Raw genomic sequence first — 27,752 nt, 5'->3', positions numbered from 1 at the left:
TTTAATACTATATACACAACTTTTATTTAATACAAATTGAAAAAAAAATACATTTATTGTCTGGAAAAGTGTAAGAACTGTTAGCATATTCATATTTTAAAAGGTGTTAATGGCTTTCTCTCTGCCATCTTAACACTTAACTAACTAACTATCACCCCAGGATTTTCCTTTCTGTCCTTTTGTCACAGTGAAATGACCGAACTGTCCGGTAATTTACATTCAAAAGCAGCTGTCATGTAGATTCAACATTCATTTGCATCTGGATTGATTACCTGAGAAGAGATGAAAACATACAAATATTAATATATATCTTGAAATGCTATTTTACACTTTGCATTCAATGAGATGTCATGTCAAAGCATTAAAGGCTGATTTTGCTTAAAAAGTTTAAAAGTAGGATCAAAATCGATGCAGCAGAACCAGAGATATCTTCTTTTTACTCTACAGATTCTTCTTCCTTGACAAAACTTGGTGCCTACACACCCACAATGCCACTTGACTGCCGCCAGTTCGGTCAGTGATTTGGGTGTGTTATGCTATTAGGGGCTAATGTGCCTCGAGCTGCTAGCCTCAAGCAGAGATGAGGAGCAGGCTACACAGGTCTGGTTACTTCACTTCTTTTTAACTCCACACCTCTAGATTTTTTTAATTTTCTAACTTGTAGTCTTCAGCCCCAACGCTGACTCAAGTAACATCGCTTGAAGACATTTATCAGACTTCACACAGCTCCCTCTTGAGCCACAAAATACTTCATACACCTATTTTCACATACGCAGTAGTAGGCTACTCCCCAACACCTGCAAACAGACTTTGATGGGTAAAATCGGTGGAGTTCCCCTTTAATGTGCCTCCAGAAACACTGGAAAACTCTTGGACCAGTTCAGCAAATCAGACGCATAAAAAAATATTTTCGAAAAAGATTTGTGGAGTTATAGTGCAATAAAAAAAAAAAATCTGTAAAAGAATAAGAAAATAAATGTGGAATTATAAAGACAAATAACAAAATATAAAAGAATAATTATAATAACTTTAATTTATTTTCACATTTATTTATGTATATTTATTTATATATACTTATTTCTTTGCATATACATTATTCTATTTTTCTGTATATTGACAAAAAAATATATATTTATTTTTATAAAATAGAATTTATTTATTTCCTTATTCTTTTCCCAATTGCTTTTGCTATTCCTTGAAGGGCCAAGCTGTCAATTAAAGTAGTGGATTCCTGCACACATACTCTATTTTATATATATATAAAAAAAATAGAGTAATTTATATGCAATAAATGAATACATATATATTTTTAAAAATATATAAGTATATACCGAAATAAATGAACAAATAAAAAAAACACTTAATTCTTTTTGATATTTGATTATTTGTCATTGTATTTCCACATATTTATTTCCCTTTTTTTTTCTTATTCTTTTGCAGATTTATACTTTTTTTTATGGCACTCCAATGTCTCCATATCAGAGTTCACAGTCCATCCTATAGAAAATACATCTCAATTGCTCAATAAGAAAATATGAATATTAAAAACTTGTGGTTAAAATAGTTATTTTTCTCAGTATGTCTATAAATGAACTTTGAAGCGAGACCATGAGTACCTCCAGAGGCCTGGGCAGGGTGCCGAGGCAGCGCTGGACAGCATGATGGACCGATGGGAAGAGACAGGAGCAAGGCAGGCGGTTTGGTATACAACCCTGATTGTGGAGCTGGGATAAAACTCTCTCTGTTGACATACAGAGAGCATCAAGATCACACATTTTATGTTTTAATTTTAAAGTTTCAAGTACAGAAAACAATTCTACAGCGCAGTGAACTATTAGAAAAGACCGTCTGGGTGCATTCAACCTGTCTGATCGCATGTGTTGGTGTGATGGTTTTAAAGGGACAGTGTGTAAGATTTGACGGCATCTAGAGGAGTGGTTGCAGATTGCAACCAACTGAGTACCCCTCCGCTCACTTGTCGGAGTGTGTTGAGAACTACGGTGGCCTTCAAGTAACGGAAAAACGTGAAAGGCTCTCGCTAGAGCCAGTGTTTGGTTTGTCCGTTCTGGGCTACTGTAGAAACATGGCGGAGCACTATGGCGGACTCCATGAAGAGGACCCGCTCCCTATGTAGATATGAAGGGCTCATTCTAAGCTAACGAAAACACAACGATTCTTAGTTTCAGGCGATTATACACTAATGAAAACATTATATTCCTGATCCTGTTCCTTTAAGTACAAAAATAAATTAAAAAACAGTTACTGTAGCTACATGAAGTTTGGAAAGGAAAGAAAGTTTCAAGCCGAGCTACAGTATGGGAGGGGTGGTGGGAAACTGACCTGTGAAAACAGTAACAGCTCAACGTTAGACCAACAGTGAGTGTCTGTGTGAGTGAATGAATGAATGTGTGAGATACTCTACAGGAGATAAGTGAGTATGAAACATGAAGCTGACCTTGGCACGCCGCCAGAAACACGCTGACACCCTGGTCTTTTAAGTCTTCTACAACCTGGTGGATAACACACACACATACACAACATACAGTACATCATGAATACCTTTTCTTCACACATGTAGTCAAGCACGTGTTGACTGTGAGGCTGATGAATGAATTTTATCATTAAGGTCAAAGAGAAGGACGAGATAACAAAGTCATATCAGTATGACTGGTATCTCACCTTTTAGTCAAACGCTATGAGAGGTGTGTGTGTGTGTGTGTGTGTGTGTGTGTGTGTGTGTGTGACCAAGAGGGTGTGTCTCCTATTTTCATTATCCAACTGGACATAATGTCTAGCCATAAATAATAATTACTTGATCAGCAGAAAGGAGGACAGCCAACCACTACAGCAGATTTAATGATAATAATAATTTCTTGTAAAAGTCTTTGGTCAGCAGAAAGTAGGACAGCTAACCACTATATAAGTTTTAATGAGTAGAAAAAAAGTGAAGAATTGGCAGATTTAGCGCTGGCAGAGGAAGACTGATATCCATTCAAACCAACCTACGCTGAAGTTCCCATCTTAACGGATCAAATTAAACTGCAAAATTTAGTCGAGGCTAACAATAACTTACAACAACTAGTGTTCTTCTGTTTTGTTTTGTTTTGTTTTTCAGGCATTATACTGTATACATAAAGGCAGATTATATTTAACTTGACCACGTACATCTTTCAGAACTTTAAATCTTCCGCACATGTACCAACCCAGTCTCACGGGAAATATAGAAACATTACAAGGACATTCCGCGTGTCAAGACGACGTATTTTAGGCTTTTTGCGTGTCGATGGAACACAACAAAACTACGGTAAGGTCCGCAGTCAGTTTAGGCAACAAAACCACTTAGTTAGGCTCAGGAAAAACATCATGGTTAGGCTTAAAAAAAGTACAGAAATTAAATAAAATACGTATGGAAACACCGTAATATAACTAGGGAAAACGCGTCACAACTTACAAAACAAAACAATGGTCTCCCGGTTGAAAGTCCTGTGTTTGTTGGATCCATCCATCATAAGCAGTATTTCAGTACAGACTACATGGCGTACACATGGCACGCGAAAAGCAAGAAAGGCGTTCTTATTGCACGCTAAATGCCTTGCGAATTATCTTGTCATTCATAAACCTTTTAATAATAAACCTAGCACAAAGCAATAAACTACCACATCAAATAAATAAACATCTGCTTTGCTATTTTTTAGTGTCAAATGATACATCATCTTTGGTTTTCATCGTATGTCATGAAGGATTATATTCATTTGTTGCCTTTAACATGCAGAATTTTATGGAAGCTTATATCCACCAAGAAAAGAACAAAGTAGGTCCAAATTTTGAGATACTAAGATTTGAGAAACATGCATAACTTTTCATCTTTTTTACAAGTACAAAGGGCAATCATAGTAGGTATTTTCTAGGAAATATCATTGGTTGCATGAGAGATTATGTGTGTTAAATTCCTGGTATGAGAAAGAAACTACCAGTGTGAGAACCGGCCGACGTCTCAAACAAAGAAAAGAGCACCACCTGCAGAAACTCAAAGTGAATTTCAGGTAAAGATGCCGTAGTACCACCCACACTGTTTGATTGACAGATGATCTTTGGGCAGTTAAGTGCAGAATCACCTCACTGACGAGTGCCACGCAGCAAAATAAAGAATGAAAATCAATCATTTATTAGACGGTTTTGATGTTTATGCAAAATGAAACTGTTTTTCACTCACACATTTCACTCCAGTCGGTTCTCTTTCCTCACCTTGCAAAGTGCTGGTATGGCAACAGAGTCCATGAAGGTGACCGAGCTGAGATCCAGAACCAGGCAATGAGTGTGTTTCGATGTCTGGTCTGAGGAGGAGGAGGAGGAGGAGATGAGGGTGGAGGAGATGAGGGTGGAGGTGGTGCAGATAGAGGTTCGGACTTCAGCTGGGTTCTCCTTCTGAGCACGACTCACTTTCTGGATGTGGTGAAGAAAAGTTACACATCGAAAATTAGTCAGACACACAGGAAGGAATGTGTCCTACACATGAAGAAGAGGAAGATTGATGCACATCTGGATTCATTCAGTCTCCTAATTGTAACCCCATGGCTCAACCTTGAACTCTTTCACTCAAATAAGCTCTTATCTTACTGATGCTAATGCTCCTCTCTTCATTCTCTCCATCTTCTCTGTGTGTGTGTGTGTGTGTGTGTGTGTGTTTGTCACCTCTCTGATCTGTGTGAAGACCAATTCAGAGTTGGCAAAGTAAATAGGACTGGAATAGGAGAGTATGGTCACAAAGGGAAGTCGCTTTGCCTGTAAAACACAGACAACAGAGACAGAAGCAGTATATGCATTTAATAATAATAATAACTTTATTTGTATAGTACATCTAAACAAGGTCACAAAGTGCTCCACAACATATGTGAGAATAAAACAAAAAAGATGAGTAACATACAAAATATATAAAATATAGTTACAATGATAAAAGCAATGATAAGACTTAAAATAATTGTGTGCAGAAAATAACCCAACACAAAAGTTGCAAATCAGGCATCGGAAAATGCTTTCCTATAAAAAAATGTTTGAAGCAATGATTTAGAAACAGATAAGTTGCGAGTTCCTGAGCTGAGGGGCCTTGATGGAAAAAGCCCGGTCACCCTTAATAAGCTTTGATTAAACTTTCCGCAAAGACGACCGCACAGACATGAGCTGATGTGGAATCGTGACGAGGAAACATTTGGATCTTTACTACTCCTTGCGGGTTTCTTCTCGTGGCAAACAGACATTCTCAAATTTCTCCATTTTCTCCATCCACCCATGTCCGCATAGTAAGAAAACTTTGGATGTGCTCGGACAGGCGAAAACCTGCCGCATGGATCCCCGCGAAGGGCCGTGTCTGATTGAGTGACATCACTTTGGCCTTGCAGACACTCGTGTCTCTCGTGGATGCGGCGAGCATAAATCAAGCATTATTCACCGACCTCGGGACAACTAGCGAGGGTAGGCTTGAGAATCTTAGGTCACGACTTAGAGGCAATAGGGAGTCAAAAGCTCAGTGAAATAACTGAGGGCCTAGACCATGAGGAGCCTTAGAAGTTATTAAAGAATCCTGACTTTAACTGGCAACCAGTGAAGGGAGGCAAGAATTGAGGTGATATGGGACCTACGAGTGGTCTCAGTTAAAATTTGAGCAGCAGCATTCTGCACTAGCTGAAGCCGAGCCACTGAGGATTGACTAAGACATGCAAGCAAAGCATTGCAATAGTTTAACATTGTGCGGTACCTCTATTTTATAACTTGGCACGGCAGTGGACAGAATTTGCAACAGCAGTCTTTTGCATTTACTGTACATTCATTGGCACAAACCCAGTAAAGATTTACTGCATTTGGCACAGAACAAAACAAGTTTTAAGCTCTTGGGACATACAGTAAACCAGTTTGATACTTCAGAGACACAACAGATCTTCTGTTTAACGTAACTTATCTGGCTCTACAGTGTGGGATCAAAGACAGTAAAAAAGAAAGAATATATACAGAATGAATTCATGAAGGGGAACTTCTACAAAGAAGGCCACTGCACACACCATCACTAATGCATGATAGATAGTTGACAAAGTAGACCGAGGGGAGGGAGTGGTGCAGCAGCCAGCAGAGAAACAGATTGAGGAGAGAATCAAGTGGAGGGAACAGAGAGCGAGACGTTGACAGGAAGTCACTGATGCTCGGGAGCCCAAACAGATTGCCTTTGGTGACATTTTGGTGTTTTGATGTGTGACAGATGGTGGTTTTCAGCCAGGGATGTATTTTTAGTGTGTTTTGGCTGCGTGACAGTTGTACCCTACAGGGTGGTTTGTTAAGTTTATAAAAGACTGTCCTTCACTGAAGAATTTGGCGTCGGTTTACACGTTGAGGGCGCCGTAATTAAATGACCTGCTACATAAATAATTACATGAATCATTTCCAAACCTGATTCAATATAAACATTAAGATCAACTTCTTTTTTTTTTTAAAATGCCTTTCCATCATGTGAATAAACGACATTTATTCAGACGTTGATCTACATCCTGCACATTAGTATCCATCAAAGGCCTGCTGTGTTGATGTGCATTTGCATTGCAGATTTGCCATGATCCAGCTGAAATAGAGGTGTATTTCACACTGATGGCATTTTAGATATGCTAGGCCACAGCCTGCAATCAGCTAAGATCCTGAGGGGTCATGTAAGGTCAGTGTGATTCATCTCTATATCAGTAAAGCGTTGTAAGGAGTCGAGCCTTTGCATACTGAAGGTCTGTAATGGCCTGCTGCCCAATTATGAACAATTACATTATTAAATTCACACAGTGAAACATCATGTTGTTGTTAAATTATACAGACAGACATACTTTGGTCTTTTGAACATTTAGCTGCATCAATTTTCTTTAATGTGAAAGTGTCAGCCCCTAATTGTCCTATTAATACTTTCCATACTAATATATTATTATGGAAGTGATTTATAGTTGTATAATAGTAGTATATCAGTACCAGTGGCAGAAAAAAGGGGCACCTGTTTTTTTCTTTTCGCCCCTGCCCCTCAGTCAAATTTGCAGCTTCATATGTCTGTCCGTCATATAACATAATGTTCCCTACTGTGGCAACATCAGAGGTCCATAGCTTTAGAAAATTGATTGTGAAAAACAGAAACTCCAAACAATGTTTTTGGGAAAACCAGGACAGTCAGAGGAGAGTTCAGATCAAACTTATTGAGCTCTGAGTGAGTTACTGATTGAAAGCATTTTAAAAGCTCCAACACCGTGTTCCTCACCCAAACCACAACACAGAACAGGGACGGCACCAGACAGGCACCCTAGAAACATGATGGCAACACAGAGGCGGCATTCAAAGCGTTGTTTGGTTGGATTTCTTAATTACCTCGGGGTTTAACTTTACTCAACTTACCTTGAAAAGCACCAAACTTTAATCAAACAGTTTTTTTAAACAGGTTTTTTTCAAAAACTTATTGTCAGGAGACCTGTGAGACAGATTGAGCTTACCTCAGTGTAGAGTCCCACATCTCTGTAACAGTCTGTACCAGGAATATGACCCAAAACAACAGTGGAGGAGCTGGAGGACGAGGACAAGATGAAAGACATAAACAAGGGAATATTAATGAGTGCACGTCTGCCTGTGAGACAAGTGAGAGGAGGGAAGGAAATACAAAACTTCTTAGATGTATGTAAAAATGTTGAAATGAGTCAAATGAATCAATGAGTTAAGACAAGACAAATCTACACAATATCCTTTTAGCACATATATATAATGTGATTATCAGTCTTTGCCCCAATAGATAATGACCCAATCCTGACGTCCACCCTCACAGACTTTGAGGCGCGCTTATGTAAAGTCGGTGAGGTTTAGGGCTGTCCTACTGTCAAATCGTCAAGTGCTTGAGGGCTTCTCTTGCTGACATTTTGAGCCTTCTATGAACACTTTCCGTAAGTCCGCATTTCTGCAGACTTTGCCTGAGGGAATTACCCACAATTTATAGCCTTGTGATGTTAAATACTGGGTTACCAGGGGGGAAAAAAGGTAAACAAAGAGGACGGCACATGGGTGTTCAGCCAGACATATCTAAATTTACACAGAAACATCAGGCTACATTAACATTAAGGATTTAAGATAGTACATATTAAGAAAACACATGAAATCCGAGGAATACAAGCATTAGACTATATTACACACCTGGTTTATTCATCAACCATTTCTTTTAATTTCGCTTAATGATGCTGTTTTGACATCCATCCATCCATTCATACATTTCCTTCTGCTTATCCGGAGCCGGGTCGCGGGGGCAACAGGCTTAGCAGGGAGTTCCAGACATCCCTCTCCCCAGCAACGTTTTCCAGCTCTTCCTGGGGGACCCCGGGGCGTTCCCAGGCTAGACGAGATATATAATCTCTCCAGCGTGTTCTGGGTCTGCCCCGGGGCCTCTTACCAGTTGGACATGCCCGGAAAACCTCTAAAGGGAAGCGTCCAGGAGGCATCCTAATCAGATGCCCGAACCACCTCACAGCTGCTCTACTCCGAGCTCCCTCCGGATGTCTGAGCTCCTCACCACCCTACGAAGGAAGCTCATTTCGGCCGCTTGTATCCGCGATCTCAAACTTTCGGTCACGACCCAAAGCTCATGACCATAGGTGAGGGTTGGAACGTAGATAGACTGGTAAATCAAGAGCTTTGCCTTTCGGCTCAGCTCCTTCTTCACCACAACGGTCCGGTACAGCCGCTTTGACAAAACAAGTAAATTGATTATTTGATAATTACCTCTCGTCTACTCCGTAAGGCCTGGAAAATTTTCGAAACAGGCAGTAAAAAAAAAGGCATAATAAAGCCAAGCCTACATAACATGTTTTGGCGTCGTCAAGGTAACGTGATATGTTGCTGCAAAGTGCTGTCCCATTCATATTTATAGCATTTCAGGACCTTGCAGCCTCTCACACTCAAACCATTTATCCGGTGACGTCAGTCAAGTCCCTGAGGGTTCAGGGTTTAAGGCCTTAGGGGGGACATTGGGATTGGGCCATTCACATCAAAATGATAAAACAAAAACAAAAAACACTCTTCCTCCTATGTAAATGTACATTATGATCATGATTACACAGTAATGTTTAACTGATGTAAAGTGCCCCATGATATTTACTGACTGTTGTGTCCTGAAGATGAGTATCAACAGAGAGAAGACGACAGCAACAGCCAGACCGAGGTCCAGGTTAAAGACCAGCGTGGAAATCAGCGACGCTACCCACACCAGCTGAAGGAGAGGAGGGAGAGGAGAGGACCAGGATCAGATCTCTATGGTTTGTAGCCATGGTTTGAATACTGATGTATGTATGTTTGTGTGTGTGTGTGTGTGGCCCACCAGGTCTAATCTGTCAGACTTCCAGAGCACACACACATCTTTGAACTGCACCAGCATCCCTTGCAGGTTCACCACGATGATCACTGCCAAAACTGCCTGGAACACACAGCAAGGCATTACTGAAGTGAATATAACTGAGCAAGTGAATCATCCCGACAGTGAGTCTCATCCAGATGGAGTATGACTTGACATTTCTTAAAACATCTTCACTGATATGCTCTATTATTCCATCATCTTAGTATTCTATCTTCTGCTGGTGGTTTATTTCAAAGCCATACTGTGTGGAGAGCTGTCAACACAAACCTTTGATGTACCTCCTTAAGAATATATACTGTATGATGAACATAAATAATGTTTGTTATGTCATTATGCACTTCACCTTTGGCAGCTGCTCAAAGAGGTGACCGATCTTCAACAGAATGGTAAGCATCAACAGAGCTGATATCAAACCGGCCATCTAAGACATGAGAATAAAACACAACAGAAGGACAATAAGTAAAGGAAAGAGGAGAGAGACCATTTAAAAGAGTTTTATAATGAATTATACAGAAAGTCTTTAAAGGGCGGGTCCATCTGCGTTCTTTCCCATTTTTGCAAGCAGTGATGTAGCGACAAAGTTGGAAAATAACTGAAAGGATTAGTTTGGATTTTTTTACTCTCGCATTCTGCGAGGTAAAATGACTGGTGGCTTTAAAGAGAGTGATGTAACAGCTTCAGTTCCCCGTTGGAAAGGGGTGTCTGACCGTGAGGCAAAGCAGCTGTGGACGATCAACTTAAATCAATATCAGTACGCCATATTTAGAATATCTACACAGCTTTACCTCGCCATCAGACAGCCCCTTCTGACCGGGAAGTGAAGCCATTATATCATTCTCTTCAAAGCCACCGGACTACTTTGACAAAAACAGTAATTATACCTCGCAGAACACAGGAGTTGCTGGTCTACCGCTGCATCAATCGGTTAATTTGTTTATGTTATTGTGTGACTTTCGGATCCGAACTAACGTGGCGTCCACAGCAGTACATTCCTCCATACTACTTTACTACATGCTACGTTACTCCTGTCTGCTTCTCCAAACTGCATGTCAACCGCCATCTAAGTTACTGTATGTAATACATATTGAATGGATAAAAATATATCGTCATCATGCAGAAACCATGTGGAAACACATGGGAAAAAGATTTTAGAAGGGCTTGGGAAATTAGCATGTTGCTAAAACATACATACTTTGACCAAAATTTGAATGTTTGGATTTGAAAACATAAGGAACACCACTGGAAAGCTACAGAATGAACTTAAAAAAATATATATATATATATAATGTGCCCGCCCTTTTATCACAGAGCAAAGACAAAAGTATGTTTTGGGTTTTTATGTCTTTTTGGAAAAGAATACAATACCTGTGTTTTGACACCAATGCTTTCCTGAATCAAACTGCGAGAGAAGGAGCAGCTGACAGCGAAGCACTGGAAGATTCCTCCTATGGTGTTACACAGACCCAGAGCCAGCAGGTCCTGAGGCACACACAGACAGACAGCAGCAGGGATAAGAAGCATGGAGTGTAAGTAATCAGGGTAACTGATCTTTCTGTTGATTATGTCCAGGCCCTGAAATAACATCGTTGGGTAAGGGTAACCTTTTAAAAAAGTAATGTTCCTGCCTCAACATTACTTCTGAACTTCATGTTTTCAGACTTATTAAGCGCGTCTTCATTTGAAGAAATCTCTAGACATCACTTTAATCTGTGTCGGTAATCAATAAGAGCTGAGATAACATCAAAGGAAAAGTATGTAGGATCTGGCGGTATCTAGCAGAGGTTGCAGATTACAACTTCTCCTGTGGCTAAGTGTGGGATTGCTACGGTGGCCGTAAAATGCAAATGGCCCTCTCTAGAGCCAGTTGTTAAGAGTGCTTGAGTGTGTGCGTGTATTTGGGAAGTGAGTAGTGAAGCAAGAGAGAGAGAGCAGCAGCAACGGGAGCAAGTAATGTTATCGACTCCCACCCAAGCAGGAAAAGTTAACAGAGTTTGGTGTGTTCGTTCTGGGCTACTGTAGAAACATGGTGGACTCCGTGGAGAGGACCCGCTCCCTATGTAGATATAAACGGCTCATTCAAAGGTAACGAAAACACAATGATTCTTATTATCAGGTGATTACACTGATGGTGGTTATACACTAAAGAAAACATACTTATTGATATCATATTCCATTTCTGCCAATAGATCCCCATAAATGTTACACACTGTTCATTAACACAGCTCACAGTTGAATTCCCTTGAGCTTCAGTAGCCTTTTGTTAATAAGACACAAATAAGCTTATATTATTATCATATTATTATAAAACAGATGCAGATTTGGAAGACTAATTCTTTCTGTTTAGAAAAAAAATTTAAACTGTTTCTTTCACTTTCTCTACACATAATCTGAATCTGTAATGTGATTTCTTTATGATTATGCATCTGTACATAACATGCACTTTTATACCCGTTTTTATTTTTGCAATTTATTTTCTAAACCCTACAACAAAAACATGATGTTCCCCGGCTGAAATACGTGAGAGTGACAACTACCATGAATGTACCTGACTGGAGTCCACGTGGTAGTCGTGTCTCTGGGCAAACATTGTGCCCATTGCTGTGAGGAAACTGAAGCTGACCAGAGCCACAGACAGAGCTGGGATGAACAGCTCTCTGGCCTGAGAGAGAGAGGGGAGGACTGGGGAGGACAAGCTAGAGAAGAGGAGGAGGAGGAGGAGGAGGAAGAAGGAATGAGATGGCAGCTTGATAAACTGAATGACTAATTCTGATTAATTCTTCAAAGAAATGAAATATACAGTCAGTAATATAAAGAATTATCACCAACAGTTTAAGCTGAGTCACCCCATGAATTACAATAACTCTCTTAAAGTAAAGGGACTGCGCTTTACAACACAAGCCAGCATTCACCGACTCTCACACACATTCATACCGCCGATCTTCCGACTGGTGGATGACCCGCTCTACCTCCTGAGCCACAGCCGCCCCGAAAAGCTAAAAGCTATCAAGGATAACACAATAAAGCTAACTGGCTTATTTTGTATGATGAGAACAGAAGAATGAAGAATGGGAGGTTGGGAGGAGGTCAAAATGTCAGAAAGATGAATAGAAAAAGCCTTAGAGCTTTAAATGATATGGTAGAGGCATATTAACTAACAAACAAATACATCGGTTTGCCAATATACTGTATATATACAGCATTTTGGTAAACAGTATGAGCAAGTAGTAATACAATAAATCATAATATATTACCGGTAAATATATTTTTCATTGCTTTTTTCAAGGCTTTGAAATGAATTATTCCTTTAAAAGCAGTTTCCCGAGTTTTGCTCACCAGCTTCAGTCTAAATCCATATTGCTTGAACACACAAATCAACACAATAGTCTTAAAAAATATATTTTTAGAAAATAGCTAATAATTGAATGACAAAGACAAACAGACAATGACACAGTTCTACTGACCCAGTGGGTATGTCTCCCACCACCTGGACGGTGTACTGTCCAACCAGATCCATCTGCACCGACAGGAGGGTGCCCAGGACAATCTGTGGAAGAAAAGCAATGGACGTGACATTTTCTGCACAATTTGGAAAACAACAGTTGACAGTATTCTCCATCTAAATGTCACATCAATCAGTGATTGTTTTGCAATCAATGCACATGGAAGTACACAAACACACATGATCATAATCAGATACAGTCCGTCCACTGATGTAGCTGGCTTTAGATCCCAGTGGTGGATTGAAGCCATTTTCCCATCACACTCTGTAAGTTAACAGAACTCAACAGACATGAACCGACAGGGAAAAGGTTCTATGGAAGTTTGGCAATCTTTGTTTACCATACCTCAACATGCCGTAAAAAATCTTGCTATGGTATTATAGGTGGCAGATTGTATTCATCCATGTTGTTTAAATCAACAGGTTACTACTAAAAATGTACTTTCTGACAGTAAAAGTAAAAGTCATGGAATTTGATAAAGATGATAAAAGACAATCATTTAACTTATTTAAAAAAAAAATCAGAATCACATTAATTTGCCAAGTACATATATACAAGGCATTTGACTCCAGTTTTATGCATCTCTCTCAATGTACTTACAAATAAATAGAAATAACAGCTAGGAGGAACAAGGACAATAAAGCTAGGACAAAAATAACAAGCTAAATATTTTCGTAGTGGCTTTTGTACTATTATATTTGAATTTAGAGGCTTTAGTTACAATAATCTACAGTGAATTACTCAATTACGTATAACCTTAAAGGTGCTAAATTCAATATCAAGAGCATTAATATAGCAGCAAACAGCTATTTGCTATGTAACGATATAGAGGAGTAATGTCTAACTTAAGCAGAGAATGAAGTCGCTCTCCCTCTGTGTGTGTTGTGAGTCGAGCTTCTCTGTGCTTTGTTGACATAGCCGGGACGGCCGTGTGTCCTTTTAGTGCATGTTAGTGCATGAGAGCGTGCTCAACTGGCTAGATCACGGCCGCTGCTCTGCACTGCTCTCATACAGCTAAGCATGGCGGCGACGCAGAAGCGTAGCACCCACCCCCCGGTTCCCGCCCAGATAAACAATGTTAGCTCTGTCAGCACTTTCGCCATTGTTTGCATTGTTAGCACCTTTAGCTGCAAGCCACCATAGCCGCACCTTTAGCACCTTTAAAAATATTTTATATATAATGTTAAATAAAACAAAACCCCATCCGAAGTCAGAATGATGATTAATCAGTGGCCAGGTGCAGATATTTATTTTATGTGGGGATTTGTGGTTTTAGTGAAGAAAAAACTGATTTTTATATAACTGTGAGTCATTCATCAGTTCATCACTGTGGCATCTGTCCATCTGGGTGCGTCTTATGGGCCTATGAGTCTACTGAGTGTGTGTGTATATATGTGTGTGTGTATGTATGTGTCTGTGGGGGTGCATCCCTCACCAGTATAAGTTCCCATGGTATGGCCAGAGGCAGTTTGTTCTTAAAGCGCTCATTCAGCAGCTTGCCTCCGATGAGTATCACCATGGAAACCAAGGAGACTGACAGCGCTCCTGGTACAGCACTGGTCACTCCAAGCACAACATCCCACAAAGTCTGGAAGAGGACACACACACACACACAGTCAGTTTAAAACACTTTGTATGGCCTTTAAAAACAAAACTATAGCAACAGGTAACTTTAGTAACTTCAATCTCAACTACCACATGATTAACAAAATGACTAATACTGTGTGCACACCCATTCTATGCAGACATTTTAGAGAAGACGGTGTGATTTTCTTAGGTGTAAACTGCTCCAGTTCATACTGAACGTTATGGTCCAGTGAAACCCACCACCTGGCTGCAAGCAGCTGATAAGCAACCTGTGCACACCTTGAAATCCTGCCCATGTAGAGGTGACAAGGTGCATCCTTGGAGGAGTTTGATGCTAACCTTGAATTTTACCTCTGTAGTGCCAAGAATAAAAACAAAGCTATCGCTCACTCACAGCAGCGGCCCCCGCAGCAGTCAGAAAGGCACTTTTATTGCCAAAACAACAATGTGCCAAGATAATTCAATTATTCAGGTTTTAAGAGGTTAAGGTGAGGTGTAGAGACAGTTAGGGTCTGACAGTACTGGTCCAGGAGATGGGATGTGACCTCCAGTCCATCATTATCGTCAACTTATGGCCTGTAGTGTGCATGGAGTTGTACCTATGACCCTCCAGGTCGTAGCCAATGAGAGCAATGAAGCCAAAACCTCTGAGGTGAACACACCAGTTCAGGCTCCTTCCCCCCAAAGATGTTTCAACTTCCACTGCTAAGCTCCACACTGCCTAAATCTGCTACTTATTGTCCTTGGATCCACCAAATTCAATAATATCCATTTAGCTAATGTAATGACAGAAATCCTCAGGGCCATGTTTCAGCTTTACAGGCGGACTGATGAATTATGGGAAAACCCAGAGAGACCAGCTAAGAGAGGACTTCTCTTGCCCAAGGATACTTCAGCAGTGTTGAAGCGTGCCAACACAGTGTTTCAACTGACCCAAGCTGAAGCCAGCAGTCCACAGTGCCTCTGTGCAGGTATTCCCATCATCAGTGGCAGCTGTATGATGAGCACATGCAGACCTCCTGCTGTGGTGTAGCCTCTGATTACAGGATCAGACAGCCAGCGACACACACTGCCTCCACGTAGCAGGTACAGCAGGAGCTGAGGGAACAAACACACACACACACAGCTTTAGTTTAGTTTTTCTTTATATCTCTTCTGAATATCTATGCAGAAGGCTGCCTCTTTAATCCTGAGAGACTTATACAACATGACAATTTATATCTTCCATCACGGAAAAATGTTCTGCCAACAAACTCCACTTTAGCGACCAAAAACATCTGGATTGATATGAAGTGCATTGGCTTGCCCACCTCCACAGAGAGGATTTAAATTCATGGCATTGTGGGAACCAGTAGGCAACCTCCCGATCTGAGAAGTGAAGCCAATGCTGAAGTGCCTTAAACTTGCATTCTTTCTAATAGCCAGCAGGGGGCGACTCCTCTGGTTGCAAAAAGAAGTCTGATTGTATAGAAGTCTGTGAGAAAATGACCCTACTTCTCACTTGATTTATTACCTCAGTAAACATTGTAAACATGAGTTTATGGTCCCAATCGCTAGTTTCAAGTCTCCTTCGATACAGCATGATGTTCATTTAATAAATTATGGTCCCATTTATAAAATGTCTTATTCAGCGTTTGGTTGTACTTAGCTCCACCCTCTCATGTCACTTCTGGTTGCAAAACATCAAGATGGCGACGGACAAAATGCCGAACTTGAGGCTTCAAAACAGCAGTCCACAAACCAATAATAATAATAATAATAATAATAATAATAAATTGGACTTATATAGCACCTTTCAGAAACCCAAGGACACTTATGGGTGACATCACAGTGACTACGTCCATTTCTAATATACAGTCTATGGTGGGAACCCAGTGAGGGATCTTGACATTGTCAATGCACCCATGACCCCTACAGGTTGGTCAGGGGTACCTGCAGAGAGGGGTGGAACCTCCCACACACTCCAGAGGAGAGGACAAAAATATACCCAACAACAACAACAAAACAGACTCAGGAATGCATTTTTTTTACAGTATTAAAGCTTTGGGGCAGATAATTTCTTTACCTCAAGTTGACGTGCAATGAACACAAGTGAGTGTTTCAGAGAACACAGCAGGTTGTGAATGCACAACAATAGATGAAATTTGATACTTTGTTGGATGTTTGCAGGGAAAGTCCTCTTTTCTCCTGCTTGCCTCCATAATGGGGCCAGAGGTCAGAGGTGAACGTCAGCTGCACAGCGATGAGCGTGAGCCTCTGTATTCTGTTTGTCCACGTATTGTCTAATGTGTGTGTGCGTGTGTACCTGTATGAGGCCACAGAGGAAGGTGAGTTGTACAGCCGCGTTCACTTTGGCCGCTTCCACATCAATTTGACTCATTTCAGCACCATTGCTATGTGACTCCACGTCGGCTGTCACAGACCCGATCATGATGGCCAGGACGGCAAACGTACCTGTCACACATAAACAGACATACAGAACTCCTTAACTCCCTTAACACTAGAGTGTTAGGTTTAAGAGTATTTGGTAATCACATGGATTCATACTGTGTGTACTACATTATTTTGTAACTTTAATTAAACTGCTACAGTAAGTAGTGGGGCGGCTGTGACTCAGGGGATGGTGCGGGTCGTGCTTTAACCACAAGGTTGGCGGTTCGATCCCGGTCTCCTCCTGTCTGCATGTCAAAGTGTCCTTGAGCAAGACACTGAACCCCAAGGTGCTACCTGGGTGCTTTACAGCAGCTCACTGCTCCTAAATGCTTAGGATTGGTTAAATAAAGAGGTCAAATTTACCGCTATGTATGTGACGATATAAAAAATAAAGTTTAAGTTTGTTTTTTTAACAGGAAAAATAGCTCAGATTATTGTAGAACTACAGTGTGATTTTTATGCTACTAGAATTTGAGCAGGTTTGTGTTTTTCTTAAAAGGGACTGTGTGTAGGATTCGGCAGAATCTAGTGGTGTGGTTGCAGATTGTAACCAACTGAGTACTCCTCCGCTCACTCCTCCCTTTCCAAGACTGCGGTAACGTGAGCAAATGAGTGCAAAACCGTGTTAATGCTGTTCACCTCGCTCAGAGGCCATCCTTACCATAATAACACCACTTTAGAAACAACAGTAGTCACACGGCGGCTGGCGGTACCACGGTTTTGAACTCTGCGGCTCACGTTAACGTTCTCAAGTGTGTCGGAGAACTACGGTGGCCTTCAGGTAACGGAAAAACAGGAAAGGCTCTCTCTAGAGCCAGTGTTTGGTTTGTCCGTTCTGGGCTACTGTAGAAACACATTTGTGCCAATATTAAGCATTTTTCAGGTAGTGCTCATGAGCAAGGCACTGAAATTGTGGAAGGCAGTTTCTAGATATGGATGCCCTTCCAGAAAAATAAAAATAAAGGTAGGCAGTCACCAATGGAGATGTGTCTGGAAGTGCCGAAGATGAAGTAGATGATCAGAGGATAGAAAGAGCTGTAGAGACCATACGCTGGAGGAACTCCCGCCAACATGGCGTTGGCCATACCTGGGAAAGAAGAAGAGAGGTAGTGCGTTTCATAAACTGTTTCTTCAAGTCACTTTCTTATCAGAGTGGTGAATATGCATTTTTGAAAAGAGGATTTTTAGTTGTTGTTTTTTTCATGAAACATTCTCTTTTAGGCTCACAGACACTCTTTGCAGCTAGAGTTGCTACCTTCTGTGCATGTTTTTATCCAAAGATACACTTTCATTCAGATCACTGTAACCAACCTGCAGTTACAGTTGAAGTTGTTTAAAACCTGGTAAGGCTTTTTGTGTGATTATCATCTGTTGCAGCATCCTCACCCAGTGGCAGCTGTATGATCCCAACACTGACTCCGGACACCAGGTCCCCAATAGTGTTTTCTCTGAGGGAGTAGCGAGGCAGCCATACCAAAACAGGAAAAAAGCCCAGCAGAAAGCCCTTCAACCTGGGACCGGAACACCTGGAGGAACACACACAAACACACGTGATTTAAGGCATTGAGCTTCAGATAAAGGGCCTTAAACACCTGTTAGCCCTATAAACTAGCCCAAACTAACACACAGAAAAGCGAAAAATTAAAACCTATCCTTTGACTTACCAACATTGTGCCTTCACCTTCTCCAAAATGGACAGGGACTTGTTTTCTACTCGCTGCCCAAGGACATCTATCTGGGCTTCGTCCAGGGGAACAGCGAGATGAGGCTGCTTGTAGTGAGGAAGGCCATTATCCTCAACGCTGTCCATCTGAAATCAATATCAAAGATTACTGGCAGAAAGTCAAGTTTCACTTTGTTCTCGTCACAATGCTGGTTGTGTTTAATGTGTCTTGTGTACTATTCTTTACATGTATGAGTGTAAAATGTGTATATGTATTTACATGACAAAGAAGATGACTAGTAGTAACTGTACAGATAACCAAAACAAACCAAAGCGGTGAGAGAGAGAGAGAGCGAGAGATAGAGAGAGAGAGCGGCTGACCTAATCTGTATCACAACGAAGCCGCACGAGTACAGAGTTCACATGTGCGATAGTGTGCATGTATGAGGGTAACACACACACGCACAAACAGCTCCAAAAACTCTCACACGTGAGTCGGGGAAAGTTGAGAACAGCCTTGAACTCACATGCACATTATAGTGAGTAGCCCCTTTTCTCCCCCCCTTCACCCCCCATTCAGTACGTCTGAATGCCTCCATTATCACAGCTCAGCTTTCAGAGACTCATGTTCTGAATGTGTGTGTGTGTGTGTATGTGTGTGTGTGTGTGTGTGTGTGTTTGTGTGTGTGTGAAAGAGCGAGAGAGAGAGAGAGAAAGAGAGCAAATGAGAAAGAGAAATATTTTCTGTTTTAATCTATTTTAATGTATTCCACTTTGCACAATGGGTAATTTTTGAAAGTCATTCCAACTGAGAAAATGTGAAGTTAATTGAAAGACCGACATGCGGGAAATGAAGAACGAGAGGCACATGTAGAAAGAAAGAAGACAAAGAGAATGAAAAGAGAGAAAAAACTGTTGTTTTTGTTGTCCTTTTAATCTCACCACAATAAGAAACTGGAACAGCAAACTATTTTTTAAAAATTAAAGTGTTACTCAAGGATTATACAAATGGAAAAGGCTGCAGGTCATTAAAAATAAATAACAGAAACTTTATTAGCAAGTAAAACAAACTCCCACAGTTTTGACTTGTAAGTCAGAAACTTTGGGTTGTAATTTAGTGTTTTTTTAAGGCCTGAAGGTACGATCGTTAACACAATTGGGCGCCAGACATACAATTAAGTCTGTCTTTAATAACTCAGGGGTGCAGTTTAGGCCTAACTTCTCTGTGTAATCCACACTACAAAATAAATTAAGGATTTAAAGATAATTCTGAGGAATAACCTCATAAGAAAGATAATAACCAGGTCAAATGTAGTTTGAAGCAGATCTTATTTCATAGGTTTATTTCTCCAAGCATATACATACAAGAAATTTGACTCCAGTTTTTAAGCAGCTCTCTTAATGTACGAACAGAATAGGAATAACAGAATAAAAATAAATAAAAATCAAATGTATATATACACAACTCCGGGAGTTGTAAACAATACAACTAGTGCAAAGAAATAAATGAATCATCAAATACGAAGCATGTTCATTGTTTAAGAATAATAGATGTGTCAGGGTCAGGTCCAGAAGATGTCGGATAGCAGGGCTGAGCATCTGGGGTCACCTGGGGAAACAGATTAGGAGAGCTGTAAACAAACTATAAAGTTGGAAGCAATACCACTACAATCTGTGCAGTTCTCATATATTAGGCCTAAGTGCAGGCATGGTGTTTGTTTTTAGAAAACTAAAAAAGGAGCAAACGGTTCAAGAATGAAATTTCCGGTATGAAAGAACAGTAAAAGATCAAAATTAAATTAAATTCTATTTAAATTTTTTCTTTATTGTTGTAGATGATGTAAACAAAAATAAAGGTTCTCTTCCACTTCAATCTCTGTCTAGTCTAGTCAATTATAGGCCAAGTGAAGATAATACAATTTTGGCTTGTATTTCTAAACATGTCCAAAGTTTAAGTCCACTAAGTACAACCAGAGAGTGTACAATGTTGGTACAACAAGCTACACCAGACAGGAATAGGAGACAACTTGAAGTATAAGCACTTATACTTCACGATAGATAGAAGTCCATCTATCTATGTACAGTATGTATCTATCTTAGTACAGTAAACAGTATTTGTTTAGGTGATTTAATCGGTGAGTGACGTTGTCAGACATGAGTTAACTAGAATTAGGGACAGAGAGCCAGATAGCTCCACAAAAAGGGACTTTATTTTAGATGAACTTCCCCTTTAACATCAAATTGTGTATCTGCATTAAATACACAAAACAGAGGGAGATGCATGACATTAACTGCATTGCACATGCATTTTCTTATGGTAATCCTAATTATCAACTCAAAGCCAGATGATACATAAACAATAGTCCAGTTAAACATGGGAATTTAGTCATAAAGTGAACAGACAAAGACATGGCATTATCAAAGTGATAAACCTTAAAGAATGACTCACTTTAGATGCACTGGGTGAAGCCAGGAGAGCAGGTCTGGCTCGGAACAGGTCTGGCTGGTAGAAGGACAATCAGAGAAATGTTCTTCCTCCTCCCCTCCTAGTTAGGAGCACTGATTGTGTGCAGATTAAGCTCACCTCTGCCTAGTTGCATTTTAACAGCATAGGTGAGCCTGTGGCTCCTCTCAGAGTTCATCAGGATTATGGCAGACACGAAACACTTTATTACTATTAAAAAGAAATTTCACACATTACTTGACAGGAGTATCCACAGTTTATGAGCTTCAGTCTGTTTGTTTACTTCCTATTTGATTGATTATCATTGGCAGACTTCAATCAGGTGACGCTAGAAGTGTTTTAATTGGTTTGCGGTATAGTACTCCCTAGCGTTTGCCTTATCAGTTAATTAGTTTAGTTTTCATAAAACTATGATCGACTTGAGGCTGCCAACAAACGGAAACGTGTTCGGAAAAAAAAACACTGAGGATCGATCATTTCAAAAACTAAAGCAGAAAGCGTCTGTCAGCCCACAGCCTACAGGTGTCAGCAATCCTCTGCTGTGCAGAAAAGGAGCAGTGTGCTGTTTCATTGGCTGGCTGCTACAGTATAGAGGGATATTTATCTTTATTAGGCAAAAGAAGCTCAAACCCAAAATGCAGTATTATAAAACATGATAGGCCTACAGACTGATCTAACAAGATACCCAAACAGTTTGATTTGTTCACAGTAAATATAGCATTTATCTATCTTTCTACATCACTCTTGATTTGACAATGGTATACTGATGTTTAAAATGTAGCACTAATAAAGTGAAACACTACATTTGGAGAAATGTCTATGTCCTATGAATAGAAAAATACAACTGTCCACGCAGCACTGACTTCAGTAGTGTATCTGTCTCAAAAGCAGCATGAGGTTTCTGATGCGTTCGGCACGGCAGCGAGGCGACTGGTGCAGCGGCAGCTCGAAGAAAGAGAAGGTGAAGCTCCGAGAGAAACTGAGGTTGGTGACGGGACGCAGTGGCGGGAGACGGGGAGGACGAGGCACCCGACGCTGGGGCAACAACCTCCGCCTCGCCCGAAACCCTCTACCCCCTTCACCTGCAGAGACAGAGAGGGACCGACATGGACGAAATGAAAGGATATACACCACAAAACTATGAAAAAGGACAGGACCCCTAATCATCAAAAGGCCTACACCCATGTTCCGACACACACAGGTGTTTTCACTTTACTAGTCTAAGGACTTGTCTTCTTGTCATAGCCGGAAAAGCACAGGTGTAAATAATAATCTTAATGTATCATAGTTACAGGGTCATGGAATGACTTATTGGGACACCAAGGCTGCGACCCAAATCACATACCTTTTCTTTTTACTTTCAGTACGTACTGCAGCCGACTGTAATGTGAAAGTTAAACTTTACACAAAGGACACAAACAGCGGTCTCCCGGATGAAATCCCTGTGTTTGTTGGACTGATCCACAACCTCTCCCACCCGACCTGTGTGTGTTGTTTCGCTCTTTAAACCACGTCACCACACTTCCGGAGCATTTTCTCTGAGCATTTACTATTGCCGTGGATGGGTTTACATTGTAGCTAACTGAACGCCACAAACGTCACTAACGTAGCTTCAAAATAACTCAACAACACTTGGGACATGAACACCGGTGTCCTGGTTGAAAGTCCTGTATTTGTTTGACCCATCCACCACAAGCAGTCTTTCTCACTATTTATTCTATGTCGCAAGCTCTGAGCGTAGCAACTTTACAAGGATGCGTTTACATTGTAGTCAATACAGGCGACATGACATACAAATGGCATGCCAAAGGCAAGAACGGCGTTCTTATTGCACATGAAATGACTTAGGAATCACCATGTCATTCATACGCCATTTAGTGTGACCGGGCTGGAGCCAGCATACTACATAACAACAACACCCTGAAACTGAAGCAGCTAAATGGAATTCAGCCACCATAATTTCATTATTTTTACACCTGTACAGTACCTTTCCTACTGTTACATGCCAAATGTCTTCAGTGAAACAAATCTAGCTATTGTTAGTTAGGGAAAGTGCACTTAAAAGTTATTGTGTAGCTAGCACATAGTAATACTGGGTTTGTCAGTTGACATTCGAGCACCCTTTTAGCATTATGCATTCCACTTGTGCAATTTTGTTAGGCTGTAATAGTCTGTTTATTGTCAATACTGTATATACTGCTCCTATTTTATACTTCCTTCTATTTAAATTGTTCATATTTTGTTACACTTTGTTTAGCTCTTTTTTGTTTACTGTGTTAGCTGAAGCATCTTGTTTTTTGCACTAACCCCTTTGCTGCTGTACACTGCACATACACCGTGGGACTAATAAAGGAATATCTTATTGTATCTTATCTTATTAATAATGAAAACTAAATATTTTAACAATTTCTGTCAAATGTTAGCTAGCTGAAATGAGTTAGCTATAGCTAGTGGTTACCTAGGTTACGACTGTTAGTTAAGTAAAGTTAGTTAGCTAAGTTATGATTGTTAGTTAAGTAAAATGAGGTAATACTGGGTTTGTCAGTTGACATTCGAGCACCCATTTAGCATTTTTAATAATAAAATAATAATATAAATAAATAATAATATATAATAAATAAATATATAATATAAATAATAAATAATATAAAATAATAAAAAAACTAAATATTTTAACAATTTCTGTCCAATGTAAGTTAGCTAAAATGAGTTAGCTATAGCTAGTGGTTACCTAGGTTATGATTAATAGCTTGGTAAAAAAGTTAGCTACAACTAACAGATACAGTTTCTGTTGGTTTTGTTTAATTTATGTTGTCATTTTATGTTTGACACAGCTCTTTGTTTATGTTTTCGCTATGCTTCTTTTGTATGTAAATGTTTTTAATGTTTTCTGCTGTTATTATGTATACTGTCATTTTGAAATAATAATTAAAAAAAATAAAAAATAAAATAATATAACAAGAAAAATGCAAAAATAAATAAATAAATAAGTAAATAAATAAATAATAGTGAAAAGTCAAATGAGTTAGCTATAACCAATAGCTAACAATCATAACCTAGCTAACTAAGTAAAATGAGTTAGCTAGTTCATGTTATCCTGTTTGTAATAAATGACATTAGTGTTATTTCACAGTCAATAAATTACATGTTATCAATTTAAAAACATGTATTTCCTTTTGAATAAAACTGAAAACTGTGTATTTTGTTATGGATTATCTTCATGTGTAACTGAACAAACTTCCTTCATAACTAGCTATAATGAGTTAGCAGTAGCTATTAGTTAGCTAGGTTATGAGTGTTAGTTAAGTAAAATGAGGTAATACTGAGTTTGTCAGTTGACAGTCGAGCACCATTTAGCATTTTTAATAATAAAATAATAATATAAATAAATAATAATATATAATAAATAAATATATAATATAATATAAATAATAAATAATATAAAATAATAAAAAAACTAAATATTTTAACAATTTCTGTCCAATGTTAGGTAGCTAAAATGAGTTAGCTATAGCTAGTAGTTACCAAGGTTACCACTGTTAGTTAAGTAAAAGTAGTTAGCTATAGCTAACAGTTAGCTACGGTATGACTGTTAGCCAGGTAAAATTAGTTAGTTGACATAGTCAGTTGACATTCCAGCACCCATTTAGCATTAATAATGAAAACTAAATATTTTAACAATTTCTGTAAAATGTTATCTAGCTAAAATGAGTTTTCTATAGCTAATAGTTGGCTAGGTTATGGTTGATTGATTAGACTAAGCTACTGGAGTTACCCTGCACTATACTCATTTTAACAGTCTCTTCTGCACTATATATTCTTTTTTAATAGTCCTGTATCTCAGCTGTTACCCTGCACTATATTCAGCTTTAACAGTTTTCTTCATCTCCTTGTATTTTTATATCTGGTATATTGTTTTGTACTTTGTAATACTAACTTTTTTACTGCCTTTTTACTAACATGTTTTGCACTATGGAACTGTGATGTGATTTCTTACATAAAAGCCCTTAAAGTCATGAAAAACAAAAATGCATTGAAACTTCTTAGCATAATAGAAGAATATGAATCACAGGTACAGCCTTATAGACCTTAATTTAATTTATTATTATTTTCATGTATTATTTTACATATTTTATTTATTATGTTCTGTATGCACCTTGTCCTTTTACTTGAATGCAATAATCTATGAGCCATGTTGTTTGTAAATTTGAATTTGTTTAATAAAAAAAAAGATATATATATTATATATATTATGTATATATATATATATACATAATATATATAATAGTTAGCCAGGTTGTGGTCACCGTTTATGTTTGGTACAGCTCTTTGTTTATGTTTTCGCTATGCTTCTTTTGTATGTAAATGTTTTAAATGTTTTCTGCTGTTACTATGGATACTGTCATTTTGAAATAATAATAAAAAAATAATTAATAAACCAGAAAATGCAAAAATAATATAAAATAAAAATAAATAGCTAATAGTTAGCTGGGTTATGACTGTTAGCTAGTTCATGTTATCCTGTTTGTAATAAGTGACATTCGTGTTTTTTCACAGTCAATAAATTACATGTTATGGATTAATTTAAACATTTCCTTTTGAATAAAAATGATAACAGTGTATTTTGTTATGAATTATCTTCATGTGTAACTGAACAAACTTCCTTCCAGCTCATTTCAAAGAAAGAATCAACATTAAAAAGCGAGTTGTCTCTTGTTGTGGACATACTGTACCTGCAGTGTCCTGAGGGACTGGACCAGGACCAGGTGGAGAAGGAGCCTCAGAGTCACAACTGGAACTTGAAACTTCCTCTTCGTCTTCTGTCAGTCTCCCTCGATGAGGAGGAGGAGTGGAGGGAGTGGGCTGAGGAGGAGGTGGAGGATGAGGATGAAGAGGAGGAGGTGGAGGAGGTGGACGAGGTCGTGGTGGATGTGGAGGAGGAGGGGGGATTGAGGTGAAGGAGGATTCAGAGAGAGCCAGGCCTCCCCAAGGTGTCATGGTGCTGTCTGAGACCAGGATAGAAGAAGGCCCCGGATGAGGATGAGGGTGAGGGTGAGAGGAGGAGGAGGATGAAGAGGAGGTCTGCTGCTGGCTGCGTTTCCGGTGACGAACCTGATGGGGGCGCTGGAGAGCCGGGGAGGAGGGAGGGTGCTTGGCTGTAGCAGGAAAAGGGAGATTAAATTTAATATATATATATATATATATATATATATTTATTTATAATTAATTTATAATATAATATATATTTATATATATACATATATATTTATATATTATATATATATATATATATATATATTTATATATATTTATATATTTATTATATATACTGTATATATATTATATATATTACATGTTATTATATTATTAGTAGTATATATATATATTATATTTATATATATTTATATATATATATTTATATATATTTATATATATATATTTATATATATATTTATATATTTATACATATATATTTATATATATATTTATATATGTATATATATTTATATATATATATATATGTATATAAACTCCTTGTAAACTCAGCAGCATCAGCTTTGGAAAATATGATGAAATAATAATGTTTGTTTCTGTCAAATAAACAGATTGTTCAACCAGAAGAATAATATTCTGGCCTGGAGCGTTTTACCATAGTTATTTAATTTGAAAGAGAAAGACTGCTGCAGGCAATCCCCTTCTGTAAAAAGGTGCCATGTATAGATATTATAGAATACATTACTATAATAACACATTATTATGGCTTCCCCCCCGCCCCCCTGCAGTCGATTCATGGTTTTCCATAAAAAATAAATAAATCACCATACAGTATTTTTTTTTTTTTTTTTTAATTCTTTTGATTGTTGTGCTTTTAGCCTTATTGTCACAAGGACCACATAGTTTGTAGTTTTATGTTCAGTTTCCAGCATTACACAGGCATTATTAAGAGATAAATAATTATTAAGAATAAATCAATCAATCTGGATTGAATAATCTGGATATCTAAAATATTATATATATGTATAAAATGTGAAAACCATCAGTAAATTGCCTGCTTTACAACAGGTATAATCAATACTTCCTTATTTACGTAACATTAAAGCCCCTTTTTGACTCCTAATCGTATCAAAAAGACACGTTTCATTTAATGCTTTTCAATATTACCCAAACAATAAACCTTATGTTTACAAAAAACATCATATTGTAATTATAATATAGATAGTAATAAGAATCTCCAAAATATGCCTGTGCATACTCCATGCTCCTGCAGCATCATGAGTGGATCACCTGTTGTTCTACTCCCAGATGAACCAATGAGAGGCAGCCGTTCACGTGGCATCACCAACCAGGGAGCCTGAGCAGAAATAAGTATGGCTATTTCACACTTGTAGGAAACATGTTCACTGTTTTCCTCTTTCTTTAATCATACACACAGTAAACAGCAGGAACAGTTCATCATACACACTGTTAATACAAATATGCATTCATTACATATTCACTACATGTCAAGATGGCTCACTTATCCTGTTAAATATCTCAACATCTACTAGACAGATTGAATCGAACATGGTAAACCAGCTCACATTGTCACTGAGGATGTTGGCCTGCTGGCGTTAGCATTTAGATATACAGTATGTATATAAGTACAGCCTCACAGAGCTGATAGCATGGCTGTAGACTCTTAGTCTTGTTTCTTTATTCTCC

At 38.8% G+C, this 27,752-nt stretch overlaps 1 protein-coding gene across 2 annotated transcripts; it reads right to left on the bottom strand.

Annotated features, from left to right (window-relative positions):
- LOC119489949 (solute carrier family 26 member 6-like) lies at nucleotides 1-26,181 on the bottom strand. Of its 2 annotated transcripts, XM_037773000.1 has the most exons (20): nucleotides 25,784-26,181; nucleotides 21,914-22,132; nucleotides 18,588-18,733; nucleotides 18,310-18,449; nucleotides 17,900-18,010; nucleotides 16,796-16,944; nucleotides 15,424-15,588; nucleotides 14,339-14,491; nucleotides 12,865-12,947; nucleotides 11,949-12,096; nucleotides 10,769-10,882; nucleotides 9,747-9,824; nucleotides 9,368-9,463; nucleotides 9,153-9,259; nucleotides 7,503-7,572; nucleotides 4,693-4,782; nucleotides 4,246-4,443; nucleotides 2,456-2,510; nucleotides 1,617-1,741; nucleotides 1-272 (listed from the first exon to the last, which is right to left on the bottom strand). In XM_037773000.1, the coding sequence occupies exons 3-20, from the start codon at nucleotides 18,731-18,733 to the stop codon at nucleotides 243-245; spliced, it is 2,058 nt and encodes a 685-aa protein (XP_037628928.1). In that variant the 5' UTR covers nucleotides 21,914-22,132; nucleotides 25,784-26,181; the 3' UTR covers nucleotides 1-242. The 2 variants fall into 2 exon arrangements, with proteins under 2 accessions (XP_037628928.1, XP_037628929.1); XM_037773001.1 differs by lacking the exon at nucleotides 21,914-22,132 and having other exon boundaries at nucleotides 25,784-26,180.
- Nucleotides 26,182-27,752: the final 1,571 nt, after the last annotated feature.

This window comes from Sebastes umbrosus, chromosome 6 (genome assembly GCF_015220745.1).
Source record: "Sebastes umbrosus isolate fSebUmb1 chromosome 6, fSebUmb1.pri, whole genome shotgun sequence".
Taxonomy (NCBI): Eukaryota; Metazoa; Chordata; class Actinopteri; order Perciformes; family Sebastidae; genus Sebastes; species Sebastes umbrosus.
The sequence above is the reverse complement of the archived record's forward strand: the minus strand, read 5'-3'. Positions and strand labels throughout refer to the sequence as shown.